This window comes from Bombus pyrosoma, linkage group LG6, assembly GCF_014825855.1.
Source record: "Bombus pyrosoma isolate SC7728 linkage group LG6, ASM1482585v1, whole genome shotgun sequence".
NCBI classification, from domain to species: Eukaryota; Metazoa; Arthropoda; class Insecta; order Hymenoptera; family Apidae; genus Bombus; species Bombus pyrosoma.
The window spans coordinates 2,383,608-2,396,099 of NC_057775.1; the positions used below are offsets into that span (position 1 = coordinate 2,383,608).

At 37.7% G+C, this 12,492-nt stretch overlaps 1 protein-coding gene across 2 annotated transcripts in view; it reads left to right on the forward strand.

Annotated features, from left to right (window-relative positions):
- The window catches only part of LOC122568151 (putative transcription factor SOX-15), a 69,897-nt gene that overhangs the window by 25,598 nt on the left and 31,807 nt on the right, over nt 1-12,492 (forward strand). For both annotated transcript variants that reach the window (XM_043727552.1, XM_043727553.1), the window contains exons 3-4: nt 4,315-4,498; nt 6,918-7,188. In XM_043727552.1, the coding sequence (XP_043583487.1) occupies nt 4,315-4,498; nt 6,918-7,188 (455 nt within the window). The remainder of the gene's footprint in view (nt 1-4,314; nt 4,499-6,917; nt 7,189-12,492) is intronic.

Below are 12,492 nucleotides of genomic sequence, written 5' to 3' on the forward strand. Positions count from 1 at the left end.
GACTTGGCGTCCCACGCCGAAACGACCCCTCTCCGGTACATCGATCGTTGGTCTCGTTGCGACGCGTTATTAAACGACACCTCGTATCGATCTCGTTTATCGATGCTATATGGCTCAGTCCGTTCGGAACAGTAGCTGCGGCGTGGCGCGCGTTTCGAGCAGAATCAGCCGGGGGAAGCGTGTGCCGTGGCCGAGAGGAATACTAGCAAAAACCGTCTCTACTAGCCGGCGAACTTTATTGAATGAAAATGCCGCTACGTTTTTGCCCCCGTCTCAGCATCTCTCGCGGACCGAATGAAACAATGGCCATTATGTGGAACACTCGCGTGTCCATATACATATATGCATGCGCTCACGTATGTATTACGTGTTTTTTTAAATTTATACACAGATGCGAACACATCTAAACACGCATAAGGGACAAACACCGCACACGTGCGCGCAGCTTTAGCGTATCGTATTGTATAAATGAACGAATGTCTATTAATACGTATTTATATGTATATATACATACCTATATACAGTTGGGGGCAGAAATAAGTGGACAGGTAGTGGAAGTGATTATCGATGAAGTTTAATCGAATTAGTAATAACGTTATATATTTAGTCTATATTTATTATAGTACGTAGATTAATTAGTAGCGAGTCGCACTCGATAGAACAAATTTTGTAGTCATAGATACGATCAGATCTTCGTTGTCTGTACAACTGTTTGCTTTTCTCCACTTTCTGTCTTCCGCTTTACGTCTTATTGTATTAAAAACGTAAGATATTAGAATTACAAGAAGATATATTATTATATAGCGAAGAAAATTCCGCTAAAAACAAAATTCTGCATTTTTTAGTCAGTTGGGTGATACAAAAATTGTATCGAAGAGAAGGGTTTCCCTCATTTTTTGTAATATTCTTCAGCGATCTAACATGTATATTCTAGCCATTGCTTCAGCTGAAATCCAAGCAAAAGGACATTTTTCAATTTGTTTCACCCCGAGAGGTAGGAATCGTAGAAATCCTGGAACATATTAATTGGAAATCGCATGGAACATATTAAGGAGCGAATATTTACATTTCTGCCTGAACAAACCGTATACAAGGAAACTTCATTGATACCTATTTCTACTACCAATCTACTTATTTCTGTCGCCGACTGTATATAAATATAGGCACGGCACGGAGACAGCTGTTGGTACTATTATATCGAGCGCGGTCGCATTATGCCTTAAGGACAATCGTGGGAATTCCATTAAGTGGCCTTGAATGGTTCATTCATGTCGATCAACTCTTTTCCTAACGGGGTTGACAGATCAATCGGGCTGCACGGGCACGAGCAACCGATTCACCGGGCATTTCTCTTACCGCAGCGAGTTGCTCTTCAGCCTCGTGGACGGCCACGACGACGAAACAGAGACGCCAAAGTCAATTACCTCGCGTATATACGAATGCCGGCGTGTACGAATCGATCTCTTGTTTTCTTGGCCGACGAGGCGACCGCGCTCTCGTTTGCCCCCGGTATCGAACGGATCGAGAATGGTATTCCAACCGCGTCGTGCGGAACTCGTCCTTGTCTTCGCCCCCTATCCACGGACGAGAGACAGACGCGCCGGACAATCGGAATAATTGACTTTTGCTTTTAATCGGAATATGTATTCCGCGGAGTCAGTTCCAAACACGGCTACTTTATATCGCGTGACAAAGCCAGGATGAAAAAGCTGAACAGTCGGCGTGCGACGCACGATTTGTGATTCGATTATGAGCATGGCTTTTGGCGCGGACAAATTTGTCGGCGTTTCGTCAGGTTTTTTAGCGCGCGAAGGAAGAAACATGATGGATCGAATGTGACTTTGATGATTGTTAAGCGAGTTTTATAGTCGTCTTCCGTATCCTCGCATGTCTTTTACGAATGATTAATATGTGATACGATGTTGGATATTGGCTATTAGATTGGCTAATATTTATCGATTTTCGTCTCTTCTTTTTCTCGGTTCTTTCGCTTTGCACATATTAGTGGTTATTGTCTGCGTGTACTTGGATGTTTTCTGGTATGAAATTAGTAGGAAGATGAATGGAAAAATTCAATCTATACAGTTTCCAGCGAAAGGTAAAACGTGAATTGTAGAGAATCGGTGGTGTTTGGCCTCGAGACATAATTTTTCTTTCACTTTTCCTTCGTTTTTTGGTTCTTGTTACATTTACATTTTGTTCTCTGTATGATTTTATGCGACATATGAAGAGCACGCAGCAGAATATGAATAAGTTTACTATTTTTCTAACTTTCATATCGCTCGGTGATTAAAAAGAAGTATTTTAATACGAATAATCGAAGACGATAGACACGCGTAATTAATATTATAACCAATGTTAAGTATACTGTCTGTATCTGTAAATATACTAATATTGTTAAATGTTGAAGAAACTGGCCAAGACGTATATTTAATCGCAAAATCAAATGGAAATACAATTTCTATATGGAATTGTTTGACTCTTTTTTTAAAAACAGCGAGAAGTATGACTTGTGCTTTTCACACTGTGGACTTCGTATCTCTTCCTTTCGTCAGTCGTTTTTATCTTCGTTCTTACATTTTCCCTTGAGTTACTTTACTTTTTTGTTCCATGTATTTCTTCTGTTCTTTGGAACGCACCGCGGTGCATTTAATCAAATTTAGTTATCGCGGCAAAAGAGTTTAGAGGTAGAGATCGAAGAAGGTAATTGGTACAATGTTTAATGAGGAGAGATGCCCGTGGAAAAGATCGGTCGCATTGTTTACCGATAAAGAAAGCCGAGTGAATATTCCTCATTCAGATTCGCGCTGCTTTTGATCTCAAGTTGAGATGGACTCGCGTTTTCTGGAATGAAGTTTTAATTACCGCTTCCTTTGCACTTGTACTCGTTTCTTCCTGGGTCAACACTTCAATTATAATTTAATGACGTGAGAAGTATTATTAATTCATCGAAATTAGCAAGAAATTCGAATCTACAACGCGCTAGCAGGTGCTTCTACAAGGCATATTATAAGTTGCTGCGATTGCTTTTCTTACTTATTTCTAATACATTGTGCTCATTACTGTTTTATTATTAATACGATATATTAACTATTAATTCTTTTATATAGCGTTCTATACGCATAATTGATTCTAAGTTTAAAGTCTCGCATTATACCGTACCGGTTAATCACTGTGCAATTATAATTCGAAAAGCTAATTGCCGAGTCTAGTGAAAGAAACGAAATTATTCCGTAATCCGTAAGTTATAAACTATATTAAAGAAAGAAATTAGAGAAATATATTCTACATCGAAGATTCGGTTTGATATGGCTTTATATATACAACTTGCAAATACGTCGAATTAATATTTTCAGCTACTACCGTTGATTTACCTCTTTTGCAAAATTCATAAATTCTCTTGATCGAAGCTTTATCGTTTTGTCAATCTTTCTCAAATCTGTATCTTTAGAAATAATTTAGAAATGAAAATGCCAGTTAACAATAGTAGTTTTGCCAGGTACGAAATAATAAAGGACTAAATCAAAAATGGTGATAAAACGATAAGAACTTAACCGAAAACGATAGAACTTAACAGAACTGAAACGATTTAATAGTTAATAGAAAATAATCCAGATGGTTATGCATTTATGGAAAATTTATCTGTACAAAAAATATATATACATACAAAGGTACATAAAAAAAGTACATGAATACGAAATGTACAAAAATTCATATTATGCATAAGTACGTATATGCACGTATGTAATATGCAAAAATATGTGAAATATATAATAAGCATAAGAAGTAAAGCATCTGTTATATCATATTGAAACGATAAAACAAATCTCGAATCAGGATCTATTTTTCTACTTCTATGCAAAAAAATTAAAATTTGCATAAACGTCCGTAGTCCAGTCATAAGAGTAAAAAAAAAAAGAAAAACAAGTAATTTAAATTTTCGTACGTATAGAATTTTCCTATATATGTTATTGCCTAAGGTACTTTAAAGTCAAAATCTATACGACGTCGCATCACTCGAACACGCCGAGTTTTACACGGCCCATAAAAGATGTTTATCGATTTAAAATAATTCCCGGTCGCTTTCAACATCGAGATTTATCGGAGAAAAGCAGCCTGTATACCGTGATGTGCATGTTCACATGACAAACAAGTCATTCGTTGAAGCGAAACGATACACGACCGCGTTATTTCATCGGTACTATTGCGCGCGAACTCGCACCGGATGCGTAGCGATTTTACCGTTAATCAAAAGCCGCCTGTGTATGTTATAAACGGTACTAATGATTAATAAATTCGCGTTTGAATTTATAGGATGCTGGATAATTATGACAGGGGTGAGGTGACACCACCACCGGTCAGCAGTTATGGCGGATCCCCTGGACTCTTGGCACTTCATTCCTCGCTTTATGCGACTCCTACGTCGAGGGCCTACGACATCGAGTCGAACATCGACGGCAACGACAGTTCCATGCCCATTGACACCCAAATCATTTCGGTACGTTTAGGTTCGGTCGATCCAGCACAGACAGGAGAGACCGTTCCTTTGGAAATAGGCTCGCATATTTTTCATTTACGGAACGCTGTTTCACCTCGAACGTGACACGCGCACACCTACGTTCTCACTATTTTATAGCGTTCCTCGGGTTAAGCCGGCTTCACACCACGGTTTATGGTTTGACGCATATGCTAACGTTATAACTGACAAACTTTAATATTTCTCTAAATATATTACTTGTAAATGATACGTCCGTTGATATTCACACCAGAAGTTTTAACGTGCACTTAAATATACTGCGTCTATGTACATACATGTATAATTAAGATTACAGTAGCATGATGCAAAGAAATGGATATACGTTTATGGTTGGTTTATGACACACTTTCGAAATCGTTAATCTTAATATATCTGAAGAAGTGGATTACAAAAAGTGTACACTATGCATATGCCATTTTTCGTATACAGCACACGTGTACTTTAAATACACGTGGCATAGAGATTTCTAAACATTTAGCATTATTCATTATTTCACTGAATATTAAACATATGTGATTTAATGACGTATGAATTGCTCGTTAAATATTCGTCTACAACTATTAATATACGTAAGCGATGTGCGTTTATTAATTAAATAATGCCACATCGATATACATTACGATTTCGTAAAAGCACGACACAATTGAAAAAACTAGATTTTTCAGCAAGTCGATTTGAAATAAATCGGTTCGAGTAAATAGTTAATTATTTCACCAGTTAGAAATGGGAAAGTTTCTTTACTCTACAATGTACGCAATGTTCTTTGAGTCATGACATTGTTCTTGTTAAGGAATTATAACAAGTATATTACTAGAATAATACCTACAGCTCTGTTTTTGAATTAAATTTTCAGATATTTCAAAATTGACATACTTTGAAACGTGTCGTTATCCCAGTAAATCAACGATATGTAATTGCGAGTGAAATAATGAATATTTGGCATTCGGAATACAAAGGACGTGTGGAGCTGGCTTTACTCGTAACTCGAAGAGAAATGATACGAAAAGGAAATAGTCTCGACCGTAACCATTCGGAATTGTTTTACCTGTTTTACCCAACCTGAAGTTATAAAAGATGATTTGTATCTATCTACATTTTATTCGATTGATCTAAACGAAAAAATTCATATCAGTTACGATTTTTAAAGAAATATTAAGAATTTATAATATACGTACGTCGTATATCGATTCGTACAACAACGTATTTATTACAATAGGAGTTGCACAAAAGTCAAGTCGATGGACTCCATTGGTATTAGTTATATACTTGATTTCTAAAGAGTTATTTCTAAGGTAATCGTGTATTCTGATATTAGAATTAAGAAATTTTCAAAAAATAGAGACGTTCGTTGAATATTCTTAAAATTCGCATCTATCTATTTGTACTACGTTTCTCTTATTTTCCTGCCTTCTTATGGCGACCTAACAATTGTAACACAGACATCATATGGTCTCACGAAGGCTCAATATTTATCACCGTATCCTACGTTCATTAAGTTATCAGCCGTTATTATCGCCTGGTTGCGTGCATTATTCATTTTCATTATATTACAATGCCGATTCTAACGAGAGTCTGGCAACCTTTGAACAACAGCTTTTACTCGACAACAATACCAGGTACACCGCGTTCGAGTGGCGTTCATTAGCTGCCCGATTAATATCTCCCAGTAATTACGTATTAATGGAATCGGAAAATATCGAGCGCGACTTTCACCCGTTTTCGTTAATAAGCGCGTAATTATCGGGAAGAATCGATCCATGGATCATTTTCGTTGATTCTCTGACTGATTGCACGCTCAGGTTGAAATCAGGAAATTGTGGACCTTAACTGAAGAATGGCAAAGAGGAGTTGGATTTAAAATTTGAAAGGTGGAATTTCTAAACAATAATTTGGAAATTGGCAACCTAGATCCCAACTGCGAGCGAGAATCAAGAATCGAGTATCGGTGGAATTATTAATTAATAGTCGACGGATTTTTATGCACATGCATCGAAATTTAAAGTTGCAGATATGCAAGATGTATACATATGTTAAAATATATAAAATATTCATAATAGCGTAATCGTTGTAATTAGATTTGGGAAATACACACAATGCACGTAATATTCATGTAAAATTATGCAAAGTATCAAAATCATAGTATTCGTTATAGTACTTGCTTAATAGATGAAACAAGTCTCTGTGTACATTTCCTTTTACATTTCTCAACTATATTTGTAAAAATACGAATTTACGCAAATATTGCAATTATAAAATAATACAATTAATATCGGTAACCGAGAATCAATGAAATCGAGAATGAAAGATCACGAGTTGAAGGTGAAATACTGGAGGTTAAAAAATACAAATCGAATATGAGAAATCGGAAATGGATTTTCAGATACCAGGAATGTTGAGCGGTCCAGTGCAACAGCGACTGGAGGACATGTCCTGGCTAGCTTCCGGTCCGTCGCTGGAGTATCAACAAGGCATCTCGCCGATTCCCGCGGGAGTGAAGATGTGCCATCCAGGCAGCACGGCCCAGAGGAGCCTGAAGGAGCAACGGATACGTCGCCCGATGAACGCGTTCATGGTCTGGGCAAAGGTCGAGCGCAAGAAATTGGCCGACGAGAATCCTGATCTCCACAACGCCGATCTCAGCAAGATGCTCGGTAAGTTCACGTTCGACGTTCGGCAAATTTTCTTCTGGCTTCATGCTTTCGATACATGAAACTCGTCTTTTCCAGGCAAATATTTGACGAATTGTATCTCATCGTGAATATATTTCAAACAAAAACATTACGAATAAGCAAAGTTTCAAGTGTTCAAAATTCTTCTAGCAATTTCAATAGGAGACATTTTATCGAATAATTTTATTGAAGGAAAAATATTACCCATTTAATTCTTGAATGTACGGTGTTGCCATTTGGCAACATAGGCACCTATATTTTTCAATATAGAGACAAATGTTTTCGAATGGATTTATATTACTATGGTACGAAGTATCAACGTAAGCTGGATAGATAGGCCGTCTGTTTGCAAACTATGCCATTTTTTATTTTATTCTCTTATTATCTTTATAACCTGAGTATTTTAGCCATTAGTTTGTGTCTTTTTTATATATGGAATATTTAGTATTATGCTATGGTATTTTAGAAATTGTGCTATACAACCAGTAAAATAACTAATCATTGCAATTTTTTAAATATTTAATTCACTTATATATTCTACATATGTTATAATATCTTTTCGCAAGTGAAAGATTTAAAAAACATTAAGCTAATTTTCCAAATTATTTTTCCATGATTTTCTATATGAAATAGCAACAAAGTGTATTTTTTATATTTCAAAATTCGCGCGTTTAAAGCCTTTCAATATTTTAATAATTACTAGTATTCTCTAAAGCTTCATCGGCACTCATAGCACGTGGGCGCCAAGATATTCAAGTTTTCATTTTTAGCAAACAATTTCTCGTGTCTCATTTTAATCATAAGAATAAAACTGTTTCGTGTAGGGAATCGTTAAAGACTCGATTGAATTCGATGAATAATTAGATAGAATAATAAATCATTAAATTGGTATTAATTCGTTTGAGAACATTCTGAGACATATACAGAAAGAATTTAGAAAGGCGTTGCCTTTGTATCGAACGTTCCAATCCTTCCTGCATACCGCAATAAAGGCATAATTAATTACTTTCGAGATAACGGATCAAAGAGAAAAGTTGAAATCATAGTCTCATAGATTATACGCGTATAAACAAATAAATAAACAAATAAACTCGGACAGAAAGCCACTGATATTTCCATTGTTCGACTTAACGTCGAATGACGCTTAATAAAGCGGGTTAATGAATTATTAATAAGCGAAGAAGCGCGTTCCGAATAAAGACAGAATCGTCAACGAAGTTGTAGAAAAACTTTTTTCACTTGGAAAGGGGTCTTATTCCCAGACAGTTCTGGGAATAAGAAAGTCGGAAAAGTCTCTTCGTGTGCCGCTGTTATTATTAATTTAATTACTCATCACATGTTCAACGTGAATGGAGGTACGAACTGGCAGAGAAAACGCAGGCGATAATCGCGAATTTTCTTTGTAACGAAACGTTTTCGTTAACTTCCGTTCATTTCATCAAAAGACACCTTCCTTTCAAATGAGAAATATATGTATATTATAAATCATCCAACGAAGAAATGCAAGATAATTACAAACTGGGAGAAGAAGTGAAAGTTCAATGAGAATATATTGTAAAATTACAAGTGTACCAATTACAAGAATATTGGTACTATCAAAAAAATTGATGTTAGCTTTCATTCATACATCACATACGAGTTCACGAAAGTATTCGAATACTTGTAAACATATCCGAATATATCGTGAATATATCATAAATATGTTGTCTGTTTTATACGAAACATTCTTAAATTTCATTACCATTGTTGTGAGATACGACTATCGTGATTATACTGGTATAATTTGAAACAAATATTAACGTGTACATAATAGATCTTTACATTACATTTCGCAAACATTACGAAAGTGCCTAAACGTTATATTAATAAATTTCAATATTTTCAGTAGAATCATATCTAACTCTTAACGGATATGTGCTATTCATGTTGCATGCTAATTTGTTATCGAATATATGTTTACAATGAACCTCGTAATTTCTATTTACATTTCCAGATTAGTTACGCCCTTTACCGATATAATCATGGTATGTCACTGCAGCGTTAAATTTGAAATCTTTTATGTAGTAGGTAATGTGTATGCAATAGTTATTTTCATCTACTTTCGTGATTTACTATATATACATATGTATAGATCTACATGTGATTGATAGCCTTAATGTTAAACGTAAAACACTTTTTCCTTATTTTGTATTTCGTACTTTTTCGTGGGTAGTGTAATAACAAATAAATCTTAGATAACAATAAACACGCGATAAATACATATTAACAAATTAACTTGTAGTAGTAAAAAGTGTACTAACATCTAAAAACAATAATACAAATTGTAATAGCAGCTGTAAGTTGGACAAAGATCGAGGTTCTACGTCTTTATTCATATTCCGGTGGCTGATTTAATTGAACTTAGTGAAGGAACACGAGTTCGAGTCAAATCCTTGGGGTCGGCTATTTCCCTTGGTCGTAAGTACGCAGTTTTATGCCCATCGGAGAAAATTACAAAGATATCGAGTAGCGCAATTTAATACGTCGTAAATTCACCGTTGCGACTCGACGCATGCTCGCTTCCTTACGTAGGTGCCAACGTAGTGCATTAATATTAAAAGGCATATGCGCGATTGGAAGTCAAGAGGTTGTACCTTCCATCGTCGTCGCTATTTTTCGATTAAAGCTTCTTCTCGAAAACAAACGACACGTGTGTCTTGATGCTTTCCGCCAACAACTTGTTTAAAACTTGAATTACAAACGTGGAATGAATAATTTACCTTCGCTATCCGAGAATCTATAAAGCGTTAAGGTTGCTTTTACGCTGTTTGTTACAAAATGATTTCTATTGATTCTCTCTTCAATTGTTACTCGCGATGAATGTATAAAAGATAGAATTTTTTCTTTAATCATTGCGATCTTTTTATATCAATAAGTAACGCACGTGTCTAGTAGAGAAGATAATTCATTTATTTTTGATCATGTTTTTCTCGCGTTTTAATATAAAATTATACTTGTAATTTACTTGTTAATATAATATTCGCTGATAATAGATCTTTGGTAAAATCCTAGAAAAAATGTGTAATTTACATTCCGCCCATAGCGTTGGAGCTGTTGATAGGTGTTAATGTCACTTCACAGTTTAGAATTCAAAATCTTTTATAGTCGGGTATGTTTATTGACTTTAGTACAGACGTACGAATTGCACTTTTATGCATAAGGACTGTCTTGTACGGTTGTCTTAACATTTTTATTTACGATATTTCATATGGTTATTCTTTAGAAGCCTATTCAATATACAGTACAGTACAATATACGGAATACATTCGTCTGATCCGAGCTTGCAGTAAATTTTGACTGTCCTTTTTATTTAATCGATAACTCGGGTATAGGTAAAGTCCGTCTTCTTGATGTCTCGCTGCCATAAACATGATTAACTTCGACATTCCACACTTTGCGCTATCAAACACTCGTAACAAATTATTATTGGTTACAAAAATGTAAAAGAACAGCCGAGTCAGGGACAGTTGTCGAGGACAGCATTTTCATTATGAAGCAATTCATATGATCGAATATGGCTTGGACAATAAACGTTTAAAGCCCCGATGAAAGCTTTAGGCCATGGTTACAGTGGATGCGTATTCAGACAAAATGACATTCTGACGAATGAAACACCGCAAGACTACAATGCGTACACTCGTAAAAATCTACATACATATTTGATTACATTGACGTATTAAATTCGCCGGAATATCAATTCTGAATACGCATCCAGCGTGACCATAGTTTCGCTCGAATCGCAGTCGCATCGTTCGAAATGCGCTGGTATCCGTACCGCGCCAAAACGTGGCGCGCCTAAAAGAGGGCCGGTGCTGATCGAGAGGGCTTGTCCCGGTACCCAGCAATCTGTCAGCGTCTGCGGCCGCGCGTTATATCGTGGGTAGGTACACCTTGAATTATCGGCAATTGGCATCCGCAACGTTACAGGCATTCGAACGAGCGTCGTGCAGAAAATTGTAAACTCCGCTCGTGTGTAAGCCACCTACCCGCGCCCGTTTCACCACGGCCATTCGCGCGTGTCTTCGTACGCGGCACACGCGTCTCCTCTTCTTCCACCCCTCCATCAACCGCTCCTTTTTCTTCGTCTCGATCCTCCATCCCTATCAATTTCTTTTGCCTCTTTATCTCTTTCTTCTCTCTTCGCCGTTACTCTCCCTCTTTCCCTCTTTTCTATCATTTCACGCGCGAGAGAAACGCGTAAATCAGCTGCATGTCGTGGCGCGCGCCAAGCTTATCTTTGTCGCGCGCGCGCGCGCCCGCAGAACCAAGGAAAACCCTGTGGTGGAGAGTCGGAGCCGATCGATCGATCGAACATTAGGCGCGCGATGTTATTGGCATGACGCGGCTTCGATTACTATGCGCGTCGAGTGTTTGCCGCCCCCACTTTTCCTCGTCTTTTTTTCCAGACATCCTACATATTCATGCGCGCGTGCTGTGTGTCGATCCGTCCGTCTGTCCGTCCATCCGTTAGCCCATCCGTACCCCAGCACGGAGCCGTGGTTTGCGCGAGCGAGCCTGTTTTATGTCCGAGTTATGCACGTGGACGCGCGTCCTCCTCCTCCTTTTGCTTCTTCTTCGTCGTCTTCTTCGTCTTCTTCTTCTTTGCCTCTTCTTCCTCATATTGTTGCTCCTTCTGGCCAAAGTGTGTGCGTACGTATTCCTCGAGGATACACGAGCGCACGCGTCCCGACGGGCTCACACCGGTTCACCTACCGCGGCCCTACGCCGTGTTTTCTTCTGTAGTTGGCGAGAAGCAGCCAATAGAGGGGCGCGTTTCTATATACTCGCGTACACACACGTCCATCGTGCATCTGTGTGGGCCTTATATCCGGTGGAACGCGTGCCCGCGCATCTTTATTAATCATTCCCTAACCGTTAACCCCTCTTTACCGCTCGTATGTCAACAGTGGAAATCGACGCGACCGCGCCGAGTCGCCTCGTTTCGAGATTCACCGATGGAATTTCAAGAAGTCGCTGACACCTCGTTCGCCAAGGATTATGTGCAGGGGGTTGGTGGACGGTAGCCACGTCAGAGTCACGGGGTTAGAGTTCAGAAGGTTTCTTTTGCTTGTTTCATTAGTAGAATGATGGTTCATCAATTAAATAGCGTAGGAGAAAAATGAATCGATGAAAGGCGAATGTATTTGGTAGAACGTGACGGAGTATTTGTTGAATTTTTGATAGATTTATTGGACTTTTGGGATTGCATGTAGAATCGAGCGATTTCATAGTGAGAAACTTATGTAA